Source organism: Aotus nancymaae, unplaced genomic scaffold (genome assembly GCF_030222135.1).
Source record: "Aotus nancymaae isolate 86718 unplaced genomic scaffold, 86718_ANA_hifiasm-v0.15.2.pri h1tg000059l, whole genome shotgun sequence".
NCBI lineage: Eukaryota > Metazoa > Chordata > Mammalia > Primates > Aotidae > Aotus > Aotus nancymaae.
Genome location: NW_026988473.1, coordinates 53900097 through 53923867, shown reverse-complemented (window position 1 = coordinate 53923867; position 23771 = coordinate 53900097). Strand labels below are relative to the sequence as shown.

Below are 23771 nucleotides of genomic sequence, written 5' to 3'. Positions count from 1 at the left end.
AATGTAGTAGTTGCATAATTAATATTTCTTTTCTGCATAAATTGTAAAATCCCAAAGGAGAAGACTAAGCCACTGGAACACACTCTTACTAGGTGTTGTCCCCTCAATGCCTTAATGAGCCTCCTATGTCATAGTACAACGTAGACACACACTTTGAAGACACTTCTCTCATTCTGTTTCATGACTTCTCTTGCAGATCACCATATCAATCCTCACCCCTTCAAAACATGGTGTCCTTAACAGATTTCTGTGAAAGACAAGTCTTTGTGTATTCACATAACTCACTGGTGACAGTACAAGTACACATTCCATGTTCACATAGTGTAGGTTTCTAAAACTTGCCTAAAAACTAAAGTGGCATGTAAAAGAAAGAGGAGCTTGTAAAGGCATGCATTTGGAAATAAGAAATGCTGACAATAAGTCATCCAATGTCGACTTCAATCAAAATGAAATGGCAAATAAAATACGAAGATAAAAGAAATAGTAAAAAGAAATACATGAAATAATGTAGTAGAAAAGAGACAGAAAATAAAAAGTCTCAAAAAGGTACAGCATTGATTTTCAAAACAATGAAAATTTCAAATTGCTTAGCAATACCAATTTTGAAAAAAAAAAGTGATTTTAAAATACTAATTATAACCTTAATTGTATCATCAATAATTTTATTTAAACAAATTTGGTACTTGACATCAATTTTTAAATTTCTAGGAAAATACTTTTACCAAAATATAAGAAGTACAACATCTGAACAGTGCCATGCTTTTAAGATGCCAGAGAAAATATCATACTTGAAAAGATTTTAAAATACATTCTCCATGGATGAGAAATAAAATAGACATAGTAATTATCACCACTTCTATTTCTAGTTGTATTGGTGGTCTTAGTCCTTTTAAAAACACAGTAATGAATACATCAAAAGATAAGAGACAGGAGGCAACAAGGGCTGCAGTCATCTCATGGCTCCACTGCAGACAGACATGTGCTTCCAAGTCAGTCACACAGTCAGTCACTGAGAGGCCTCAGACTCACTCATCTGGTTGTTGGCTTGTGGTATGTAATTTTTTTTTTCCTTGTGGTTGTCTCCAGGAAGCAGCTGACAGTTCCCTCAGAGCCTAAGAGAGCTAAAAAAAAATCACTAAATTTGCATTTCTCTAATGACCAGTGATGATGAAAAGAAAATGTGGCACATACATGCCATGGAATATTATCCAGCCATAGAAAAGAATGTGTTCATGTCCTTTGCAGGGACATGGATGAAGCTGGAAACCATCATTCTCAGCAAAGTAATTACAGGAACAGAAAACCAAACACCGTATGTTCTCATTTTTAAGTGGGAGTTGAACAATGAGAACACGTGGACACAGGGAAGGGAACGTCACACACTGGGTTCTGTCTTGGGATGAGGGGCAAGAGGAGGGAGAACATTGGGACAAAATACCTAAAGCATGCGGGGCTTAAAATCTAGATGACGGGTTGTTAGGTGAAACAAACCACCATGGCACATGCATATCTTTATAAAAAAGCTGCACGTTCTGCACATGTATACCAGAACTTAAAGTAAAATAATTTAAAAAAAAAAAGAACTCAAAACAAAAGACGTAGTCTTGTGAAAATCTATATCAAGAGGTGGCATCTCATCACCTCTTCTCATTCACATTGTTAGAAAGAAATACCTAATTAAACTCACCCCAAGGGGAGGGGATGACACAATTCAAAACAGAAAGTAAGAATCAGTGGGTGACGTTTTAAAGGCTGTTTATCACAGGCCCAAAGTGGGAACAAACTTAATGTTGGTGAAACAGAGAATGAAACTGTGGTGCATTCACATGGCAGAATAACATACAGCAGTGAAAATAAGGAAGCCACTGTTACATATAATAAAGACATTCAAAAATGTGTTTAAATTTTTAAAGGCCAGATATAAATGTTACTATTCAGTAATGTGTCCATTTATAGTAAATTAAAACCAGGTAAAACTACTTGATAGTGATGAAAATTTAAGTAGTGGTTATGTACTTGGCAGGTAGAGATTGCAAATAAAATACATATAAATCAGTAGATGCTTGGTGCAAGATCTAGTTTGAGTCCAATGGCCTGAGAGCAAGGAGAGTCAATGGTGTAAGTTCCAGTTCAAGCCTGAGCCTAAAAGCAGAAGACTGATGGTTCAGCTCAAAGGCAGTCTGGCTGAAAACCTTCTTTAATATTCAACTTTGTACTCTATTCAGGCCTGCAATGGATTGGAGGAAGCACAACCACAGTAGGAAAGGCCATCAGCTTTACTCAGTCTACAATTCAAATGTTAATGTCGTCCAAAACATCCTCACAGACACAACCAATTATTAACATCTGAAACTGCTATAGCCCAGTCAAGTTGACACAGAAAATTAAACATTACCATAGATTCTGTTTCTAAATTTTGATTGTGTTTTCATAGATTTTATCACTCTGTAGAAATTTATTGAACTGAATATTTTGTGTTTTAAATGTTTTCTGTACTTACTATGCCTTTACATGAAATTACATCCTCTCTTTCCTGTCTCTATTTTATCCCTAGATAAATTTTGTCTAACAGTATGAAACAAGTGTGGCCACGCACAGGACACTGGTGGAAGCAGGTGCAGGTTAAATTAACTTTACAAATGACAATCTATTTATTACTTCCTTTATCATTAATTCAACCTAGCATCATTCTGGGAATAACTGAGCATTCTGTACATCCTAATGTGAGACAATACAAAGTTCAGAGTGCTGCAAATGAAGTGGTCTTAACAAAATTTGCTTAATTCATAGATATACAATACAATAATATACAGTGAAATAGAATAAAGTAAAAGAGACTAGAAAACAGAATAGAGAAAATGATGTAGTTCCTTCCACAATTTCACTCAGACACACACAGAGACACACACACACAGGGATACACACAGCAGAGATTAATGGTTATATTGCAAAAATTTATATTTTTGGATAAGTATATTGAGTATTATGGTGCACTGCTGTGACATCTGTAACTTAAAATATTTTAATAAAGTGTGGTTTTGCATATGTGTGAAACATATAAGAAAATATTTACGATTGTTGACTGGCTATGTGTGTGTTCTGTTCTATCTCTGACAAATTTTTATGTATAGTTTTTAAATGACAAACACTGTTAAATATATTTACTTTTTAAAATGTGGAGCAAATTGAAAGATGTAGAAAAGGTGTTATACCAGTAGACTGGTTACAAAACAATAGAATTCAAAGAATTCTTAGAGAAGGATACATGAGAGTCAAGAATATTATCCACCTTGAAATACAACTACAAAATAGTTGTAACAGGCTGGGTGCAGTGGCTCACGTCTGTAATCCCAGCACTTTGGAAGGCTGAGATGGTCAGATCACGAGGTCAGCAGTTCAAGACCAGCCTGACCAATATGGTGAAACCTCATCTCTACTAAAAATATAAAAATTAGCAGGGCATGCTGGTGCATGCCTGTAGTCCCTGTTACTTGGGAGGCTGAGGCAGGAGAATCACTTTAACCTGGGAGGCAGAGGTTGCTGTGAGCCAGATCGTGCCATTGCACTTCAGCCCTGGGCCACAGAAGGGGAATTCATCTCAAAAAAAAAAAAAAAAAAGAAAAGAAAAAAGAAAAAGAAAAAAGTTGTAACAACAGGTAATTGAAATAAAAATGTAAATGATATATGAAAATTTATAGACATATATTTTAACTCAACACTTTTAGAAACTAAGTACACAAAAGTGAGTAAAATAAAGAGAATGTACATTTAAAAACTAATTGGAAAACGCATGTTGCTTTTTAACACATCTAGAATATTATTAAATGACCATTTCCTAAAGCCATGCAAAAATAAATACACACACCAAATTAAAATATAACTAACATTTGAAATCAACAATAAAATCCAACCCCATTAACTTATTTATCTGCAAGTTAAATGCACAATTGAAAATAATTGATGACTTAAAATGAGCAATGAGAAAAGAAATTAGAAAATATTTTCATTTGTGTACATTTAGGGGGTACAAATGCAGTTTTGATGCATAGATACATTCCATGGTGAAATCTGGGCTTTTAGTGTAGCTATCATCCAAATAGTGTACATTGTACCCATTAAGTAATTTCTCATTCCATTCCTCACCTGCCTTCCACTCTCCTATCCTTTCAGGTCTTCAATGTCCGTTATTCCACACTCTATGCCATGTGTAGACATTATTTATGACTCACTTACAATTGAGAATATACAGTATTTGACTTGCCATTTCTGAGTCACTTAAAATGAGGACCTCTAGTTTCATCTGTATTGCTACAAAATATGTGATATTATTTTTTTTGTGGCTGCATAGTATTACACACACACACATATATATGTATATATATGCACAACTTTTTCTTTATCTAATCATCCAATGATGGACATTTAGGTCAATTCCATATCTGTGCTGCTGATAGTGCTGAGTTAAAAATACAAGTGCAAGTATCTTTTTAATGTAATAAATTCTTTTCCTTTGGGTATATACCCAGTATTGTATTGCTGAGTCAGATGGTAGTCTTATCTTCAGTTTTTGAGAAATCTCTGTACTGTTTTCCATAGAGGTTTGCTAATTTACATTCCCACCAACACTGTGTAAGTGTTACCTTTTCTCCGCATGCTTGACAACATCTGTTGTTTTTTGGCTTTTTACTACTAGCCACTCTGACTGGTGTGACAGGGTATCTCATTGTGGTTTTCATTTGCATTTCTCTGATGTTAAACTTTTTTTATATGCTTGTTGGCCATTTGTACGTCTTCTTGTAAAAAATATCTGTCGTATTTTTTGCTCACTTTCTGTGGTGCTACTTGGTTTTTACGTTGTTGCTGGTGCATCATTTGAGTTCCGTGTGTATCCTGCATATTAGTCCCTTGTCAGATACATCGTTCACAAATATTTTCTCCCATTCTTAGGGTTGTCTGTTTGCTTTGTTGATTATTTCTTTTGCTCTGCAGAAGCTTTCCACCACAATTAAGTCCCATTTGTCTATTTTTTGTTTCATTGCATTTGCTTTTGGAGTCTTAGTTATGAATTCTTTGCTTAGGCCAATGTCCAGAAAAGTTATCTTAGGTTTTCTGCCAGAATTTTTATAACTTCAGGTCTTAAATTTAAGTATGTAATGTAACTGGAGTAAATTTGTGTATATGGTTAGAGATAGTGATCCAATTTTATTGTTTATGGCCATCCAGCTTTCCCAGCACCATTTATGAAGAAGGTGTCCTTTCTGCAAGGTATGTTCTTGTCATCTTTGTCAAAGATCATTTGGCTGGAGGTATGTGTCTTTATGTCTGGGTCCTCTATTCTTTTTCACTAATCTATGTGTCTATTTTTATATCAGTATCATGCAGCTTTGTTTACTATAGCCTTGTAGTATAATTCAAAGCCAAGTAATATGATTCCTGCAACTTTGTTCCTATTTTTTGGGATTTCTTTGTCTATATGAGCTTTTTTTGGTTCCATAAGAATATTAGGATTTTCTTTTCTAGTTCTGTGAAAAAAGATGTTGATACTTTGTTTGGAATTGCATTAAATCTGTAGATTGCTTTGTGCAGTGCATTCATTTTAACAATATTAATTCTTCTAATCCATGAACATAGAATTATTTTTCTATTTGTTTGTGTCATCTATAATTTATTTCATCAGTGCTTTGTAGTTTTTCTTGTAAAGATCTATCATCTCCTTGGTTTAATATACACCTAGGTATTTTTTAAGCTTTTGTAAATGGAATTGACTTTGCAATTTTGTTCTCAGCTTGAATGTTACTGGTGTATAGAAATGCTATTAATCTTTATTATCTTTATTTCAAAAAAATAGTTTTTATTTTAGATAGAGAATGCACATTGTTACCTGGGTATATTGGACCCAGGTAGTGAGCATAGTACTCAATGGGTAGTTTTTCAACTATTGTTCCCATGTTCATGAGCATATGTGCTCAGTGTTTAGCTCTCACATGTGAGAAATGCATTATTAGGTTTTCTGTTCCTACATTAATTTGCTTAGAATAATGGCTTCCAGCTCCATCCATGCTGCAGGAAACATTTGATTTCATTTTTATTATGGTTTCTTAGTATTCCGTCGTTTATATGTAACACATTTTCTTTAGCCACTGCACAAATGATGGGCTCCTTGGTTGATTCTGTCTTCACTATGGTGAACAGCACAGTGATGAAAATATGAGTGTTTGTGTATTTTTGGTATAATAAGCTATATTTCTTGGGATATATATATATATCCAGTAATAGGACCACGAGGTTAAATGGTAGCTCTGTTTAAAGAAAGCTGTCTCTCTTTGCAGATGATATGATTCTATACCTAAAGACTCTACCAAAAGGCTACCAGAACTGATAAGACATTTTATCAGAGTTCCAGGATATAAAATCAATGCTACAAAAATCAGTAGCATTTCTATATACAAATAATGTTCAAGCTGAGAATCAAATCAACAACACATCCCAACTACGATTGCTGCAAAGAAAATGAAATACCTAGGAATACAATTAACCAAGGAGGAGAAAAGTGTCTACAGTAAGAATTACAAAGCAACATGGAAGAAAATCAGAAGCAAAACAAATACATGAAAAAACATCCTATGCTCTCATGCTAATGGATTGGAAAAATCTGTGTCATCAAAATGACCTACTTCTCAAAGCAATTTATAGATTCCACATTATTCCTATCGAACTACAAATGTCAGTTCTCATAGAATTAGAAAACTGTTCTAAAATTCATATGAAATCAAAAAAGAACCCAAACAGACAAAGCAGTCCTAAGCAACAAGAAAAAAGCTGGAGGCATCACACTACTTGACCTCAAATTATACTATGAAGCTAAGGTAACCAAAACAGCATGATACTGTTATGAAAACAGACACATAGGCCAATGGAACAAAATAGAAAACTCAGAAACAAAGCTTTCATGTACAATCATCTGATTTTTGACAGGGCCAATGAAAATAAGGAGTGGGGAAAGAACTCCTTATTCAATAAATGGTGTCAGATACCTGGTTTTTCATAAGCAGATGAATGAAACTAGATCCTTACCTTTCGCTATATATAAAAATTAACTCAAGATGAATTAAAGATTTAAATAAAAGATCTCAAAACATAAAAGTCCTAGACAAAAAGCTAGAAAATACTCTTCTCAACATTGGCCTTGGCAAAGAATTTTTGGCTAGGTCCCAAAAAGCTATTGAGACAAAAACAAAAATTGACAAGTGGGACTGAATTAAACTGAAAAGTTTCTGCACAGCAAAAGAAATTATCAACAGAGCAAACAGACAACCTACAGAAAGCAAGAAAATATTTGAAAACTAAGTATCCAATAAATGTCTAATATCCAGAATACATAAGAAATTTAAACTATCAATAAGCAACAAATACCTACATTAAAAATGGGCAAAGGACATAAACAGGCACTTTTCAAAAGAAGGCATAAAAGCAACCAATAAATATATGAAAAATGTTCAGCTTTACTAATTATCAGAGAAAACAAATCAAAACCACAATGTGATATCATCTCACATCAGTCAAAATGGCTACTATTCAAAAATCAAAAACCTGGTGAGGCTTCAGAGAAAAGGGAATGCTTATACAGTGTTGGTGGGAATTTAAATTAGTTCAGCCACTGTGGAAAGATTTCCCAAGGAACTCCTGATTTTTGTACATTAATTTTCTATTCTGAAACTTTACTGAATTTATTTACCAAATCTAGGAGTATTTTGGAAGAGTTGTTAAAATTTTCTAAACATAAGATTATATTATTAACAAACAGACAATTTGACTTCTTCTTTTTCAATTTGGATGCCTTTATTTCTTTCTCTTTCTTGTTTTCTCTGGCTAGGGAGTCCAGTATTATGTTGAAAGGAGCAATAAAAGTGGGCATATTGTCTTGTTCTGGTTGGTAGGGAGAATGTTTTCAACTTTTACCTATTCAACATGATGTCAGCTGTGGGTTTGTTAATATGGATCTTACTATTTTGAGGAAGGTTCCTGCAATGTCAAATAGGTTTTGAAATATGTTTAAAGTTTTTATGTTGAAGGAACACTGAATTTTATTTAATATTCTATGCATCAATTGAGATGATTATACTTTTTTGTTTTTAATTCTGCTCAAGTGTTGAATCACACTTATTAATTTGTGTATCTTGAGCCATCCTTGCATCCCTGGAATAAAATCTAGAAAAAGTTTTGCTTATCACTATTTAGAAGTACTGGTTCAGTCAATATGTTCAAACTGATATGTCAAATGAATCAATCAATGCTGATCAATTAAATTGACTTCTACCGTTTTCTTTCTATGAACATATAAACACGAACACATACACCAATTTTTTAAATGATTAAAACTATCCAGAGACAGGAAGACAAACCAAACCCAGGAAATACCGAAACAAACAAACAAACAAAAATGAACATATCTTGTGTTTATCTGTGAGGTTTCTCTGAGTGTGATTGTAAAAGAATATGTCTACCAATTCACTCTTGTAATCCTCTTAAATTTCATCCAGAATATCTCACTTTCTCTCTACCCATATTCCTTGATATTCCTTCTCTCCTCCATAGTTCCTGCTACTCACTCAGTCCTGAGTGTTTTATGTTTCAAAATTTTTCTGGCCCTACCTTGTCTAATGAGACGTCTTTAGAATACATTCAACTATTTGCCATGGTCTGAGAATCTTCTCCAAGAAAGAAACCATCACGTACTTCCACAGCCTTTCCACCTAAATTCTACCAGTAAACACCTGCCCAGATGCAGTGCTGTGGCCCTCAGGAGGAAAGCTTTATATAACAAGTAGAACCTCAGCTGAAGCCAAGAGAGGGAGATACTCCATGTCATCACTCCCTGGAATCCCCCATTAAAAAATGGTAGAATCTGATCCTAAACCCTTGATTTCCTCCTATCTGATCACCCAGTGATTGACCTAAGGGCTGCTTTCTATAGGAGATTATTGAATCACAGCTAAATTTAAGTGTATTTGCTTTATAGTCTCAACATGCCATTTGCTGTGGTCTACTGCCTAACCCTGTATCTTAACTGTGTAAATGGCAGACAGAGCAGCAATAAAAAAAAACTTATATTCAAAGTGTTCTTCTTGTAATCATCTTCCTCCAAATTTTTTAGGGATTATGAATTTCATTATGAATAAAAATGCTAATAACCACAAAATTTCCAAATTCCCTGAAGAAACAACATATGTTTCAACACTACTTTAGGAACAACTTATTATTATTTCTTTTTTCCCAATGTGTACAAGTACTTAAAGACAATACACTGTGTCTTCGAATGTTCCTACTGCTCATAAATCCACACATGAAACATGGTAGAAGTATGTATATGCACACACATCTATATTCATATATGTATAATTATATTGTGTAAATATTATTTAAATAATTGAGCAAATAAACGAATAAAATATTTATGAATGTACATATCATGCCTATGCTGCATTATTTCCTTTTTCCTTTACTTTAATATCTAATTTGATGACTATGCTTGCATCTCTATGTGCATGAAGGAAATAATAGTAACTATTAAATAAGATTATGGTGAGCACAATATGAGTATATTCATGCATAATATACCTATAGATATCTATACATCTATATACTGCATTTATGGTAAGTTAACATTATTATGGAGTAAACTATTATTATTATTTTAAGAATTCTAGAAGCCACTTATACTGTTTATTATCTTTTTAAAATAAGAATTTTATTCCGTATTCTGTTATTTCTTAAACATGCTAAAGAAAACTATAAGGCAATCTATTTGGCTTAAATTACTACTTCCTATTAAAAATGGAGTTTGAATAAATCACTCCTCTTTTCCAAACATTAGTATATTAAACAAAAGAATAAAAAAACTAATATATACTTTATAAAACTGCCTTGAGGATCCAGCAATAGAAATAAAAGAACTTGGAAAAGGAGAGTTCAATTAGTTTAAAATTCTCATTATTATCATTAAAGTCAAAAGCTTCAGTTAACAGATAAATAATGTTATTGGCTACAACATTCCCTTCTGTTTTTCTGCTTTCTGCTAGGTTGGAGTGACAGACTCTCCAAACTCCAACTGGTTAGTGATCGGTCTTGAGGAAAATCAGAACTCTCTCCCGAATCTGCTTAGTCCTGACTCCATAAATTACAGGATTGAGGGCTGGTGGAACAACCACATATAGATTGGCCAAGAAAATGTGGATATATTGTGGGATGTTATGGCCAAAACGATGTGTCAAGAATGAAAAAAATGCTGGTGTGAAAAAGGCTAAGATAACACCAATATGAGAACCACAGGTGTTGAGAGCTTTGCATCGAGCTTCCCAGGAGGGAAGGCAGAAGACTGCATAGAGGATCCTGACATAGGAGAGAATAATAAGGAGCACATCCCATAACAAGAGAGAAATGTTGCCAAGGCCAAACATAATGTTGACTTTGATGCTGGCACAGGCCAGACGGGCAATGCCCATGTGCTCACAATAAGTATGAGGGATGATACGGTGTCCACAGAAGGGCAGCCTCAAAAGGAGAAACACCAGTGGAATGACCATGCACAGGCTCCTCAGGACAGCAATGCCTGCAATGAGGCTGATGATTTTGCTGGTGAGGATCATGGTGTACCGAAGGGGATTGCAAATGGCAATGTAGCGGTCAAAGGCCATGGTCACCAACACAATGCTCTCCATGACAGTGAAGAAATGGATGAAGAACATCTGAGAAAGGCAGCCTCCAAAAGATATTTCCTTGAGGCTGAACCAGAAGATTCCCAGCATTTTGGGGATGGTGGCTGTAGATAAGCCCAGGTCAATGGAATCCAACATGGCCAGGAAATAGTACATAGGCTCATGGAGACTCTGTTCAGTCTGGATCACAAACAAGACAACAGCGTTTCCCAGGAGTGCAACAAGATACATGAAGAAAAAAGGGATTCCAATCCAGATGTGCACATCTTCTAGCCCAGGGATTCCCAGCAGTAGGAATGAAGAAGGATGGAACTGGGTGTCATTAGACATAGACATTCTTCCTGTCATATAAAGTTGCTGGGCACACCAGCAACGATTATAATATTCCTATTAGTAATTCTTGTTCCACTTCTTTTCTTCAGATTTCTAGTCAAATTCACAATAACACATTAATCTTTCTTTATATCTATTCATGAATAGGGTAAAATATTCTCCACAGTTTCTCCTAGCCTCTCCTGAGCAACACTGGCACCTGGAATAGAACCAGCCTTATTCTACTGCTCCTTTACCTACTATCAAAAGCTAATATAAAAAGAGAAGGCAGAAGAATGTCATCTGCCAAATGAAAATGCAATATCTGGAGTTTAGCCAGAACTAAATGAGAAAAATAAAGTTCCAGGGTCAGTGTCTACAGTAACGTTACACATATTTTTGCTTTATGATCATGGTATTTGTAATCTCAACTATTCCTCTATTTGAGAATCAAAAATGTAGTATGTATAATTCTGTTTCTGTGTTGCTATGCCTTTTTACAGGTACTTGTGACTACTAGACTGTGTACTTCTGAGAGTAGAAGAAACGACTTATCTTTGTTCATATGCATGAAAAAAATCTGCTACATAATAATTCTCAATTTAAAACCTCCACAAATAGACACATTGATTAAAAGGAGATGAAACGTGTCATATTTTAGGAAATAAATTATTTACTTTCCATTACATCTGTGTTTGAGAAAAGAAGCTTATCCATTGGATTTGGAAAATGGATAAAAACAAGGAGAAGAAAATACTTGACAAAGAGTATTTTGCAGCTATGGTGGAACATGAATGAAAAGATAATTTTAATCTAGATAAGCCTATTACTTGGAGAGTGCATAAATACACACATTCAGTAAAGAAACTTCATACATAGGCCAGCTTTTTGTGGCAAGGAAATGAAATATTCTGAGTACACAATTTTCAAATATATCTCAGTCTTATATTAATGGGAAGAAGGTGGAAGCACTTTAGATGCCCTACAGTTTAGTTGCTACTCAAATTCTGTCCCAGCTGTTATGTCTTTATGAATGTCTCCATTATAGTAAACTGAAAATTTGAAGCAAAAAGTTCATCACTCTTCAATTTATTTGGGAAAAACTAGTTTTACAGATAATGTGGAATTGGTTAAATGTGATGTGGCAATTGGAATCAAAAGCGTTGATTCCAATTTAAGAATACTTGAACATTGGAGAAGTCAGAATTGAGAGGTACACAGCAGAGATAAAAGTGTGTGAATGTTCTACTTTAATCCTGGGACAACAAAATGCCTTGCTGGTGGTGACTGTTTGAAGCATATGAAGAAAAGCAAAAATGAGAGATAATTTGATAATTTGGGGAATTCTTTCAGAAAGAGAGAGAGAGAGAGAGAGTGTGTGTGTGTGTGTGTGTATGTTTGTAAATGGGTGAAACTATTAGAGATGTATAAATTTCCTGTTTTTCACTAATTGAGAATACACAAGATAGGCAGAGAAATACCTTTCCCAATTTATCCCATCAAATATTGAAGAGGTTCTCTATGTATCAATGGTGATCAGGAAGTTTGAATACAAGAAAGAATACATCTGGTCACATTTTCCTTAAGGCACCACGTAGTAAAGAAGATAACATTCCAAACATGAAACTTAAGAACTGTACCGCAAGTGCTATGGTAGAAACGTGCAGGATGTTTTAAATGTAGAGGTGAGTCAAGAAAAATTCTATAAAGGAAGTTAGACTTATGCTGACTTACAGAGAAATTCTTCAGACAGAGAAATTCTTCAGACAAAAAAGAAAGAAAATTGTAGTCTATATAAATGAGCAGGGACAAAGCAGGAAAACAGGAAGCACAGTGGCCATCTAGGATATAAAAATGAAATCAGTCATCCTCTTAAATGTGCTTATCCAGAGATTCTTATTAAGTCTGATGTCTTGGTCATGTTTAGGGGTTCCATACAGCATAAGCTGAAAAAATGAAAATATGGCTACATTCCAAGGATATCAACTTATCCCACGTATCTCTGTGGATTTCAAAAGAAAACTTGGAAATTAATGCTTCCCTTCTCTCTAGGATAAGATCATATCCAGGTTTATAAACACTGATCAAAGCAACCAATCAATCAATTAATCAATAAATCTTTACTTACCCACTATTTCAACATATATTTATATATCTTCCAATGTCAGCCAGATTTAAAAATAAAGCTGGGTCTCAGCCCCTCTTTTGACTCCCAAATTCTAAGGTGCTACATGGGATTATATCCAGCTATCCAGCATCCATGTTCTCAATGTGTCATCTTCTTAAACCACCCTGTTACACCAACCTCCACCACACCCTACATATCCATAGTCCCACATCCTGGAACAGATGAGCAAAAGGAAAAGTGATAAAGTACACCTTTTTTCCCATCTTTATCTAATCTTACAGTCTCATGACCAGCCTGCTATCATGTAACCTTATTCCATTTCTCAGATATTTTACTACTCTAGCCCTGAGTCTATGTTCATAAAAGTCTATTCCTCAGGGCCATGTTTTTCCTTATTCATTTATTTATAAATTAATTAATTTTAAAACTTATATTTAAAATTTGTCTTTATTTTTAATTTTTGTGAGTACATAAGCATATATATTTATGGGGTACATGAGATGTATTGACACAAGCATGCAATGTGAAATAAGCACATCGTGGGGAATGGGGTATCCATCCCTTTAAGCATTTATCCATTGAGTTACAAGCAATCCAATTACATTCTTAGTTATTTTAAAATGTATAACTATTATTGGCTATAGTCACCCTGTTGTGCTATCAAATACCAGGTCTTATTTACTCTTTCTGTTTTTTGTACTCATTAACCATCCCCACCTCCCTGCAGCTCCCCCCTACCATTCCCAGCTTCTGGTAACCATCCTTCTATCTTCACCTTTGCTATATCTTATATGTTCTAGAAAATATATAGAGATAGTCTTTGCTCTCTAGCTGTTCACATGTCATACATATATATACAGAAGCAGAAACAATAGCTGAAGAGATATGGGATATGTTGGCACAATTTCTTCCGCATCAGCTTTCACACTTTACTTTTGGATCTGAGACTTTGCATGGTCATAGGTGCGTGTAGGTAAAAATACAGTTTGGAAAGCTTATGAGTATGAGTGTGTATTCACTCTTCATCCTGTTATCATACTTTCACCTTTCCTGCATCTACTAGCTTGCCATAAGCTCTTTCTCCATCGTTCTTGTTATTCTCCAAAGCCTAACCATGATATAACTTACCTTAGTCTGAAAATCACTACAAAACATCCCTTGGCATATTCTTTGAGCACACCATTTATTATGCCAATAGAAGATATTTATACTGTTCTTGTAGCCCCACTTCCCCTGGGATGGTATCATAGTGTCTTGGAGACGTTGATGTAGTATAATTAATAGACTCTGGAGAATTCCTCTTCTCAATCTCTTCTTCCTTATACTGAAATAATAGGGCAAGGGTTTATCACTGTTTTCTTATTTTTCTCAAATTTTGTATTTATTTACTGACACTGATAGAATAGTTTTAATTTCTCACTTCAAAATTAAATTGCTAATTTCTTGGTAAATGCTTGGGATTTTCTTCTTTATCCTTCTATCCCATCTTCTTCAACTCTCAGTTCCCTGACTCTCTCTCATCTTCAGATTTCTCTTTCTAGTCCTAATATAATATTGTATTTTCTCATTTTAAGACCTCTTTGATAGAATTTCTCATGGAATCAGTATCTAGTGATCTATCCCATTGTACTTTTCTTTATCAATTCGTCAACCAATGGACGTTTTATGGCAACTCTCTGGAAATTTCTTCTACAGTGTGCATATCTATTTTACACCACTCAAACAAAGCTTACTCATTGTGAACAAGATTTTTGCTAGGCTATGAGTCAAACATAATCAGCAGAAATTATTTAACATCACAGATTTCTGAAGCAGGAATAACTGTGGGAACTAACAAAAGACTATTCAAAAAATTCAAAAGAAAATATTGGGTAATGAATTGATCATAGGGATTTTTCAAAGCTCTGAAATATTCCCTAGAAGCTAAAACACAAATACACACATGTACATGATTCTGAAAATGTCCAGAAAAGACCTGAGAATGTCCTAATCTCTCACCTCTAGTAAAATAATATTAAAATATAGAATGTGGGTTATTGTACAAGAAAACATCTAGTACATCCAAGATGTTATTTTCACATACAGACACACATACACAGACATAGACATAGTGGGATTTTTGTTATGCTGTAGAATATGCACATTTTAATAACAAACCCAGAAAATTCCTCATATAAAGGGCATTTATGAAAAAGCCCATGGCTCACATCCTACTCAATTGTGAATACTCAAAGGGATAATTAAACTTTCCCCCTAAGATCATTAATAAGACAAGGATGCTTGCTTTTATGACCACCATTTAACATGGTCCTGGAAGCTCTAGCCAGAGCAATTAGCCAAGGAAAAGAAATAAAAATTATTCAAATTTTAAAGGAAAGAGTAAACTACCTCTATTTGCAGACAACATGATATTACATGTAGAAAATCATAAAGAATCCACAATAAAACTATTAGAGATGATAAACAAATGCAGCAAATTTGCACATTTGCACAACACAAGAGCAATACTCAATCAGTTGTGTTTTGCTGAACACTGCTGAAGAAAATTAATGAAAGTCTAAATAAATAAAAAAGTACTTTATATTCATGGATTGGGAGATTTAATACTGTTAAGGTGGTCATTTTCACAAACGTTATCTATAAATCATGTGCAACTCCTATTAAAATCTCAGTGTCCTCTTTTGCAGAATGGAGAAAGATAAAACTAAAATGCACATAGAAGAGCAAAGGCCCTTGAATAGCCAAAACAGTTTAAAAATAAAAAACAAAGTTAAGCGACTCACATTTTCTTATTTTAAAACTTACTACAAAGCTATTGTACTCAAAAAAGCATGTTTCTGACATAAGAATAGTCATAAAAATCAATGGAATCAAATTGACTGTTGAGAAATAAACCCATATGTCTCTGGTTTATTGATTTTTAGTAATGATTTCATGACCATTCAGTGAGAAAATAGTCTGTTCAACAAATGGTGCTGAGTTTTACACAGCAAGATGACAAATTAATAATAATGTATTGTTGTATTTTGATTTTGTACTCTGAAACTTTACTAAAGTCATTTATTAGTTCTAGGAGCCTTTTGACAGAATCTTTAGGATTTTTCTAGGTATAAAATTACATTGTCAGCAAAGCAATAGTTTGATCTTTTTTTTCTATTTGGATGCTTTTTATTCCTTTCTTTTGCCTGATTGCTCTGGCTAGAACTTTCAGTACCATGATGAATAGAAGTGGTGAGAGTGGGCATCATTGTTTTGTTCTGATTCTCTAGGGAAATAGTTTGAGTTTTTGCCCATTCAGTATGATGTTGGCTGTGGGTTTGTCATACATATAATTTAAGGTATGTTCCTTCATTGCCTAGTTTGTTCAGGGTTTTTATCATGAGGGGATGTGGAATTTTATCAAAAGCTTTTTCTGTATGTATTGAGATGATCATATGGTTTTTGTTTTTAATTCTGTTTATTGGTGAATCACATCTATAGCTTTGCCTATGTTGAAACAACCATACATCTCAGGGAAAAAAGCCTACCTGATCACAGTATATTAACCTTTCCAAGTGTCTCTGAATTTGGTTTGCTAATATTTTGTTGAGGACTTCTGCATTTATGTCCATAAGAAATACATCCCTGAAGTTTTTTGTTGTTGTTGTTTCTGACAGGTTTTGCTATCAGGCTGATGTTGGTTTCATAAAACAAGTTAGAGAAGAGACCCTTCGCCTTGATTTTTTTGGAATAGTTTCAGTAGAATTGGTATCAGTCATTCCATGGATGTATGGTAGAATTTGGCTGTAAATCTATCTGGTTCAGGGCTTTTTTTGGTTGGTAGTTTCTTTATTACTGATTCAATTGCAGAAGATGTTGTTATTTGTCTGAGATTTTAATCTCTTCCTGATTTAATATAAGAGACTGTATGCTTCCTGAAATTTATCCATTTCCTCCAGATTTTCTCATTTGTGTGAACAGAATTGTTCATAACAGTGTCTGAGGATCTTTTGTATTTCTGTGAGATCTGTTGTTTTGTTTGTTAATCTACCTATGGATCTATCAATATTATTCTTTTTTGAAGAACCAAGTATTGATTTCATTAATATTGTGTGTGTGTTTGCATCTCAGTTTCCTTAAGGTCTTTTCTTACTTTGTTTATTTTCTTCTGACAGCTTTGAGGTTTGACATCTTTCTACCTTCTTGATAAAGGTATATAGAGCTCTATAAACCTGCTGCTGCTTTGACTGCATAACAGAGATTTTGGTAAATTGTGTCCCTAGTTCATTAATTTAAATAAATTTTAATTTCTGCCTTAATTTTGATGTTCACCTAGGAGTTATCCAGGAGTAAATTGTTTAATTTCCATGCATTTGTGTGTTTTTGAGAACACTATTTAGTATTGATTTCTACTTTTGTTGCACTGTTGTCTGAGAGTATGTTTAGTATGATTTCACTGTTTTTGAATTTATTGAGGCTTATTTATGACCAATCATGTGACCAGTCTTAGAATATATTCCATGTGAAGATGAGAAGAATGTATATTCTGCGGTTGTGGGGTGGGGTGTTTTGTAGATGTCTGTTATGTCTAGTTGGTCAAGTGTATAGTTTGGTTGTTAGTTTTTTGCCTTAATGATCTGTCTAAGACCATCAGTGGGGTGTTGAAGTATCCCACTAGTATTGTGTGGTTGTTTAATTCTTTGTGTAGGCCAAGAAATAGTTGTTTTATGAATATGGGTGCTCTGATGTTGAATACTATACATCTAGGAGAGTTAAGGCTTCCTGTTAGATTGCACCCTTTATCATTATGTAATGCCCTGCACTGTCCTTCTTAATTTTTATCAGTTTAAAGTCTGTTTTATCTGTTGCAAGAATTGCAATCTGTGTGAGCCACTGCGTCTGGCTTCATATTCAATTTCATAGTACATCTTTCTCCATTTCTTTACTTTGAGCCTGTGGATTTCATTACATGTGAGATGGGTCATTTAAAGACAACAGATGGTTGGGTCAGTGTACAAAAATCAGTAGCATTTCTATACACCAACAATGTCAAGCTGAGAAGGAAATCAAGAGCACAATCCCACTTAAAGTAGTTGCAAATAAAATGAAATACCTAGGAGAGTCATTGGGGAAATGAAAATCAAAAAGGCAATGAGACATCATTTGACACCTACTAGGAGGGCTATAATAATTTTAAAAACAGAAAATGGCAAGTGTTAGAGAGGATGTGAGAAATGGAAATACTCATAGATTGCTGGGGAGAATAAATTGAGGCAATCACTATGGAATAGTTTGGAACTTTCATGGAAAGTTAAATGTAGAATTGGCCTAACACCCAAGATTTCTACTTCTTGAAATGTACTCAAAAGAATTGAAAACAGGTGTTAAAAAATGTACAAGAATGTTTATAGCAGCACTATTGACAATAGCAAAAAGATGGAAACCCAATATGCATCACTTGATGAATATTTCACATGTGATATATTCATACAATGGAGTTTTATTTAGCCATAAAAAGAAATGAAGTACTGCAACATATTTGAAATGTGAACAATTTGAAATCATGATAGGTGAAAGAAGGCAGACACAAAAGCCTACATAGTACATGATCTCATATATATGAAACATCCAGAATAAATTTAGTAAAGAAAATGCACAGAAACAGAAAGTAGATTACTGATTTTCAGGGTCTGGCAAAAGAAAAGGATGGGGAGCGACTGCTTAATGGGTACATGGTTCACTTTTTGAGTGATGAGAAATTTCTGGAGTGAGATAGTGGTGACAGTTGCCAAAATTGTGAGTGCACTGAGTGCCACTGAATTGTAAACTTCAAAATATTTAAAATGGTAAATTTTATGTTATATGAATTTTGCCAATATAAGTAGAGAGTTGATGGTCATATTGGATGCCTAATAGAGCCCAAAGGAATAATCCATGCAACTCACAAAATGAGAGACAGGAAGATGATAATAAGGAAAGAAAGAAAAAGATAAAATGAGACCTGTTATAAATATTACCTGAAATAACAAGAACTGGAAATTGAACAAGTAATGGGCACAGGGTTCACTGAGATTTCCCTTGAGCTTCCCTTCATCTGGTTCAATAACAAAGGGGAATTACTGTTCACTTTAATCTCAGTGTCTCAGACTTTGTGGCACTTGGAGACTTCGTTAAAAATCTGCCATCCCAGAACACACACACAGACATTTTGTTAACATTTTTCATGGTGCATTGATGCTCTATTCTAAATCATTTATATATATTTCAAGAAATGAATGCACAGTTGTTACTTGACTCCTTAAGACAGAGGAAGAAATCTTGGTAAGTGTTTCCAATCAGCAAGTTCGTGTAATATGTATTTAAAATTGGAATTTGAATTAAAAGAAATTGAATTAAGATCTGGAGAATCGGGGTAGAGAATAATATAGTGCATATCAGCAATCCAAGAACAGGTAAGATAAGTAAAATGGGAAGATATTGGAGAGAAAAATATTTGCTTGACACCTTCAATATTTCATGCATATGTGACTTCCTTTATCCCACTCAATAATTATATTTTGTAGAAAATACTATGCTCATTTCTAGAAGAAACTTAAACTCAGAACATAGTGTAACTTAAGCAAAGTTATAAAGCCCAAAAGAACAGAATCAGTACTCTATACCATGCCACAGCACCAACAATATTAAATTCTTTGTGTTTTCGCTTTTTTTTCCTACACAAAATGTCTTTATAGTGAGATAGTGAGTGATGCAGAGAGTGACAAAATTCCATAGAAGACATAGAAGAGTAGCATAATGAACTTGAATTTATTTATACTTAGAATGACTGTGAACATACCCTGTTATAGAAAAGGATACAATATGGTGATTAACAGTTGATCTTTCTTCATGCTTCATATTTCAAAGGGATTCAACTGGACTCAAATTTGATTATTAAGAGACCTGAATTTATAACTGAGGCCAAGGCCCATATAAGACATAAGGTAAAAACCTTATATACAGTGGTGGTAAATAATATATTTGAAACTAATAATATTTGAAACTAATAAATCAGATGTGTGCTAAAAAATTTGGCTTTGCCCTAAGAGAGGTCTGTCCTTTGCTCCTGGCTTCTGGAAGTCAATATATACAATACCTAATAAGAGAGTCTTTGTTTATTAGATTGGGGACTGCCCACACTAGATCTGAGGGTAGGTACTGGCCATACCATCGATATGAACAATATGACTTAGAGCAGGGACTTTGGGTCATGTGACATTAGTCAGACTGGAGACTGAGTTCAACCACATTTGCAATCAATCAAGCTATCATACCTATGTAATGAAGTCCCAATACAAACTCTGAAAACCAAAGCCTGGGAGAGTTTTACTGGTTGGCAATATGACTTTCATCCATATTGTCACACATTAATGCCATGAGGGTAATGCATTTTTACTCCATGAAATGACAACAAATGCTTCACATTTGGACACCTGTTTCTTCTCTAAGCGTCACTTTCTTTATCTAATTTTAATCTGTGTCCTTTTCCGGTAATAAACTGTAACGACGAGCATAATAGCTTTTAGTGAGTTCTATGAGTCCTTCTAGTGAATTATTGAAGCTGAGCGTGGTTTTGGAAAACCTCTGAAATTGCAGTTAATGTCAGAAGTGAGGGTAGTCTTCAGAAATGTACCCTCAAGTTTTGAAGTTTATTGAGTTCCAGGCTAATCTAATTTGTTATCACATTTCTTTAAACTGTTAGCAAGGTCAATAGGCTCTTGTAAAAGAACTTCATATGGTGGGAAAACTTCACAGATAATCATTTTCCCTTACCAATTTACTTTAAATTCCAACTAGGGAATACCTTACTTCTAACTACCTAGACCCCAGAAAATGTTTGGATCTGTTTCTAGACTCAATTTTGTTGTACTGAGGTTTTTTCCTATGATTGTTTTTGAAAAATTAAACACATTTAAAATTATCATCACTTTATAAGAAGTCTCAGTATCTTATAGTGTAAATCCTGCAGATTTATTTTTCTTGGAAGAAGTTTTGGCTCTTCTAAATTCTTGTATGTTTCCTCACACCTTCCTTTCCTTTCTTTTCTTTCTCTCTCCTTTCACTATACCTGTTAGAAAATATTGCAAATATAGGCCCAGCTTAATGTCACATACCTGAATTTCAACCTAGTTTCAAATTTTGACTTTCCTGCTTATTAGCTTTGTAAATGATGGGAGGTTAATTCACGTATCAAACTTTCCTGTTTCATGAAATCAGATACCAGTAGAACTTGTGTCATGAAATTGGGTGAGAACTAAATTAAGTAATATATGTAAATAGCGGTAGATGCAATGACAGAAAAAATAGTAGATATGTAATCAATAATAGCTATTATTATTGTGATGATTATTATTATAAATTTTATTTTCATCATCTCATAGTGTCTATATCTTGAGAAAGAAGGGAATAAGTCCATTTATTTATTCTGAACTCACAATTTTAGGAGAGACATGGTGCAAGCTTCTACTTGGCAGCTCAGCTTCTCACACTCATAATGCAGGTGAAGAGTGACACTAGGATTATTTATGGAGAATTAAAAGAAGGAGAAAAAAGATCAAAGGCCTTTATAGAAAGGATTCCTAATATCAATCCTTTGCTTGGAAATTTGTTTATTTATTTTAGATCTCAATTAAGTCTGAATGAATTGCCCAATGGGAGCTGAAAACAACTTTTAAAGCCATGACCACCATCAGCTGGCAGAAGAATGTCTTCTCTCAATATCACTGAACCTCATCCCTCTTCCTTTCTGTTGTTAGGAATTCCAGGATTGGAAGCTGCACAAAGCTGGCTTGGCTTTCCCTTCTGTGTTGTATATCTGATTGCTCTTGTTGGAAATCTTATCATTCTATTTGTCATCTGGACTGATAAAAACCTCCACCAACCCATGTTCTACTTTCTGGCCATGCTGTCAGTGATTGACCTGAGTCTCTCTACAGCTACCATCCCCAAGATTTTGGGCATTTTCTGGTTCAGCCTGCAGGAGCTGTGCTTTGGGTGCTGTGTTGCTCAAGTCTTTTTTATCCATTTTTTTACAGTCATGGAGAGCATTGTACTTCTTGCCATGGGATTTGATCGCTATGTGGCTATTTGCAATCCCCTCAGATACACTATGATCCTCACCAACAGAATTATTGGTGTGATTGCTATGGTTGTGATTCTTAGAAGTTTATGTATGATTGCACCCATCATTTTTCTCCTCATGAGGCTGCCTTACTGTGGACATAGAATCATCCCTCACACCTATTGTGAGCACATGGGAGTGGCCCGTCTGGCTTGTGCCAGCATCAGTGTCAATGTCTATTATGGTCTTGGGAATATTTTTATCTTGTTTCTGGATGTGTTTCTTATCATTATCTCCTATGCTAGAATTTTATGCACTGTCTTTCACCTCCCTTCCCAAGATGCCCGCCTGAAGGCTCTTAATACCTGTAGCTCACATATCTGTGCCATCTTAGTATTTTTTGGCCCAGCTCTCTTCTCCTTTCTCACTCATTGCTTTGGTCATGGCATCCCACAGAGTATCCATATTCTCCTGGCTAATCTCTACATAGTCATTCCTCCTGCTCTTAACCCAGTTATTTATGGAATCAGGACCAAGCAAATCCAGGAGCGGGTAAAAAGTCTCTTTGCTAAACATTAATTGAATGAGAGGTAATTCATTCAGATTATAAAAGTGTAAGTCCTAAAAAGACAAAATTTGTGATAAAATTAATAAATTGTTTTCATCAAAATTGACCATCAATTGTATACATATGTATATTTTATACAGATATGTGTATATTTATTTATTTAGTATATATATGTGTGTGTGTGTGTGTGTGTGTTTCTAAAAACATATTGGCAGCAATTGTTAGATGCACGTGTGTTGATGTGTGTCAGTGTGTATTTGCAATGATGTTATCTATTGAGCCCTAACACAGAATATGCCATGTAGGAGTAAGGAGTAAGTTTCAAGAAGAATCACTTTAATTCACTGAAAAAGCTTTCTATTAGACCTGTCTAGTGTTTCAAATCTCTTTCAGGTAGCAATAAGGTTTCTTTCATAAAAGATAGTCAAATAGAGGACATATGGCCACTGAGAGAAGAACGGGCATGTAGGTAGTGTAAGCAAGTAAAGTGGAGGTGGTAGGTATCAGATACAGGGCAGAAACAGGAGATTTAGCCACACGTAAGAGAGAGAGAACAAGAATTCATATTTATTTTGTTCACTGTGTTATAACTGGGTGATTTTGGTTAAGCACTAAAATATGTAAGAAGTAAAAGGGAAATTACTCATGAACTTAAAAAAATAACATCTAGAAAAGAAAGCAGGAACAGAAATAAGATTGCAAAGAAACTAAAATTTTTGAATGTAAAAATGAATATAAGAATATATAAATGGCCAAAATAGATATAAACAACACATTTATGGCTGTCAAAAATGGCAATAGAAAATAAAAAGTGATGATCTAAAGTTCATTTTAAAAACTGAATGACCTAAGAATATTGTTCAAGCAGAGATAAGGTCAAATTTGATTTTGAATGTTAGCACGGCAATCATTTCACACAATTCTATCACATTCCTGGTGATTTTTTTTTTTACTAATTTAGCATACAAG

At 34.3% G+C, this 23771-nt stretch overlaps 2 protein-coding genes across 2 annotated transcripts; one reads left to right on the top strand and one right to left on the bottom strand.

Moving 5' to 3' along the window:
* Positions 1 to 10112: 10112 nt before the first annotated feature.
* On the bottom strand, positions 10113 to 11063 carry LOC105720120 (olfactory receptor 52E8). Its single transcript, XM_012456420.2, has one exon. It carries the CDS (start codon positions 11061 to 11063, stop codon positions 10113 to 10115), a length of 951 nt encoding a protein of 316 aa, XP_012311843.2.
* Positions 11064 to 21874: 10811 nt separating this feature from the next.
* Positions 21875 to 22813, top strand: LOC105720026 (olfactory receptor 52E8-like). Its single transcript, XM_012456340.2, has one exon. The coding sequence runs from the start codon at positions 21878 to 21880 to the stop codon at positions 22811 to 22813; it is 936 nt and encodes a 311-aa protein (XP_012311763.2). The 5' UTR covers positions 21875 to 21877.
* The last annotated feature ends 958 nt before the right edge of the window (positions 22814 to 23771 follow it).

What these genes read in the sequence shown, in the direction of transcription:
- LOC105720120 (XM_012456420.2), bottom strand. Translation starts at nt 11,063, where the DNA reads ATGACAGGAAGAATGTCTATGTCTAATGACACCCAGTTCCATCCTTCT.
- LOC105720026 (XM_012456340.2), top strand. Translation starts at nt 21,878, where the DNA reads ATGTCTTCTCTCAATATCACTGAACCTCATCCCTCTTCCTTTCTGTTG.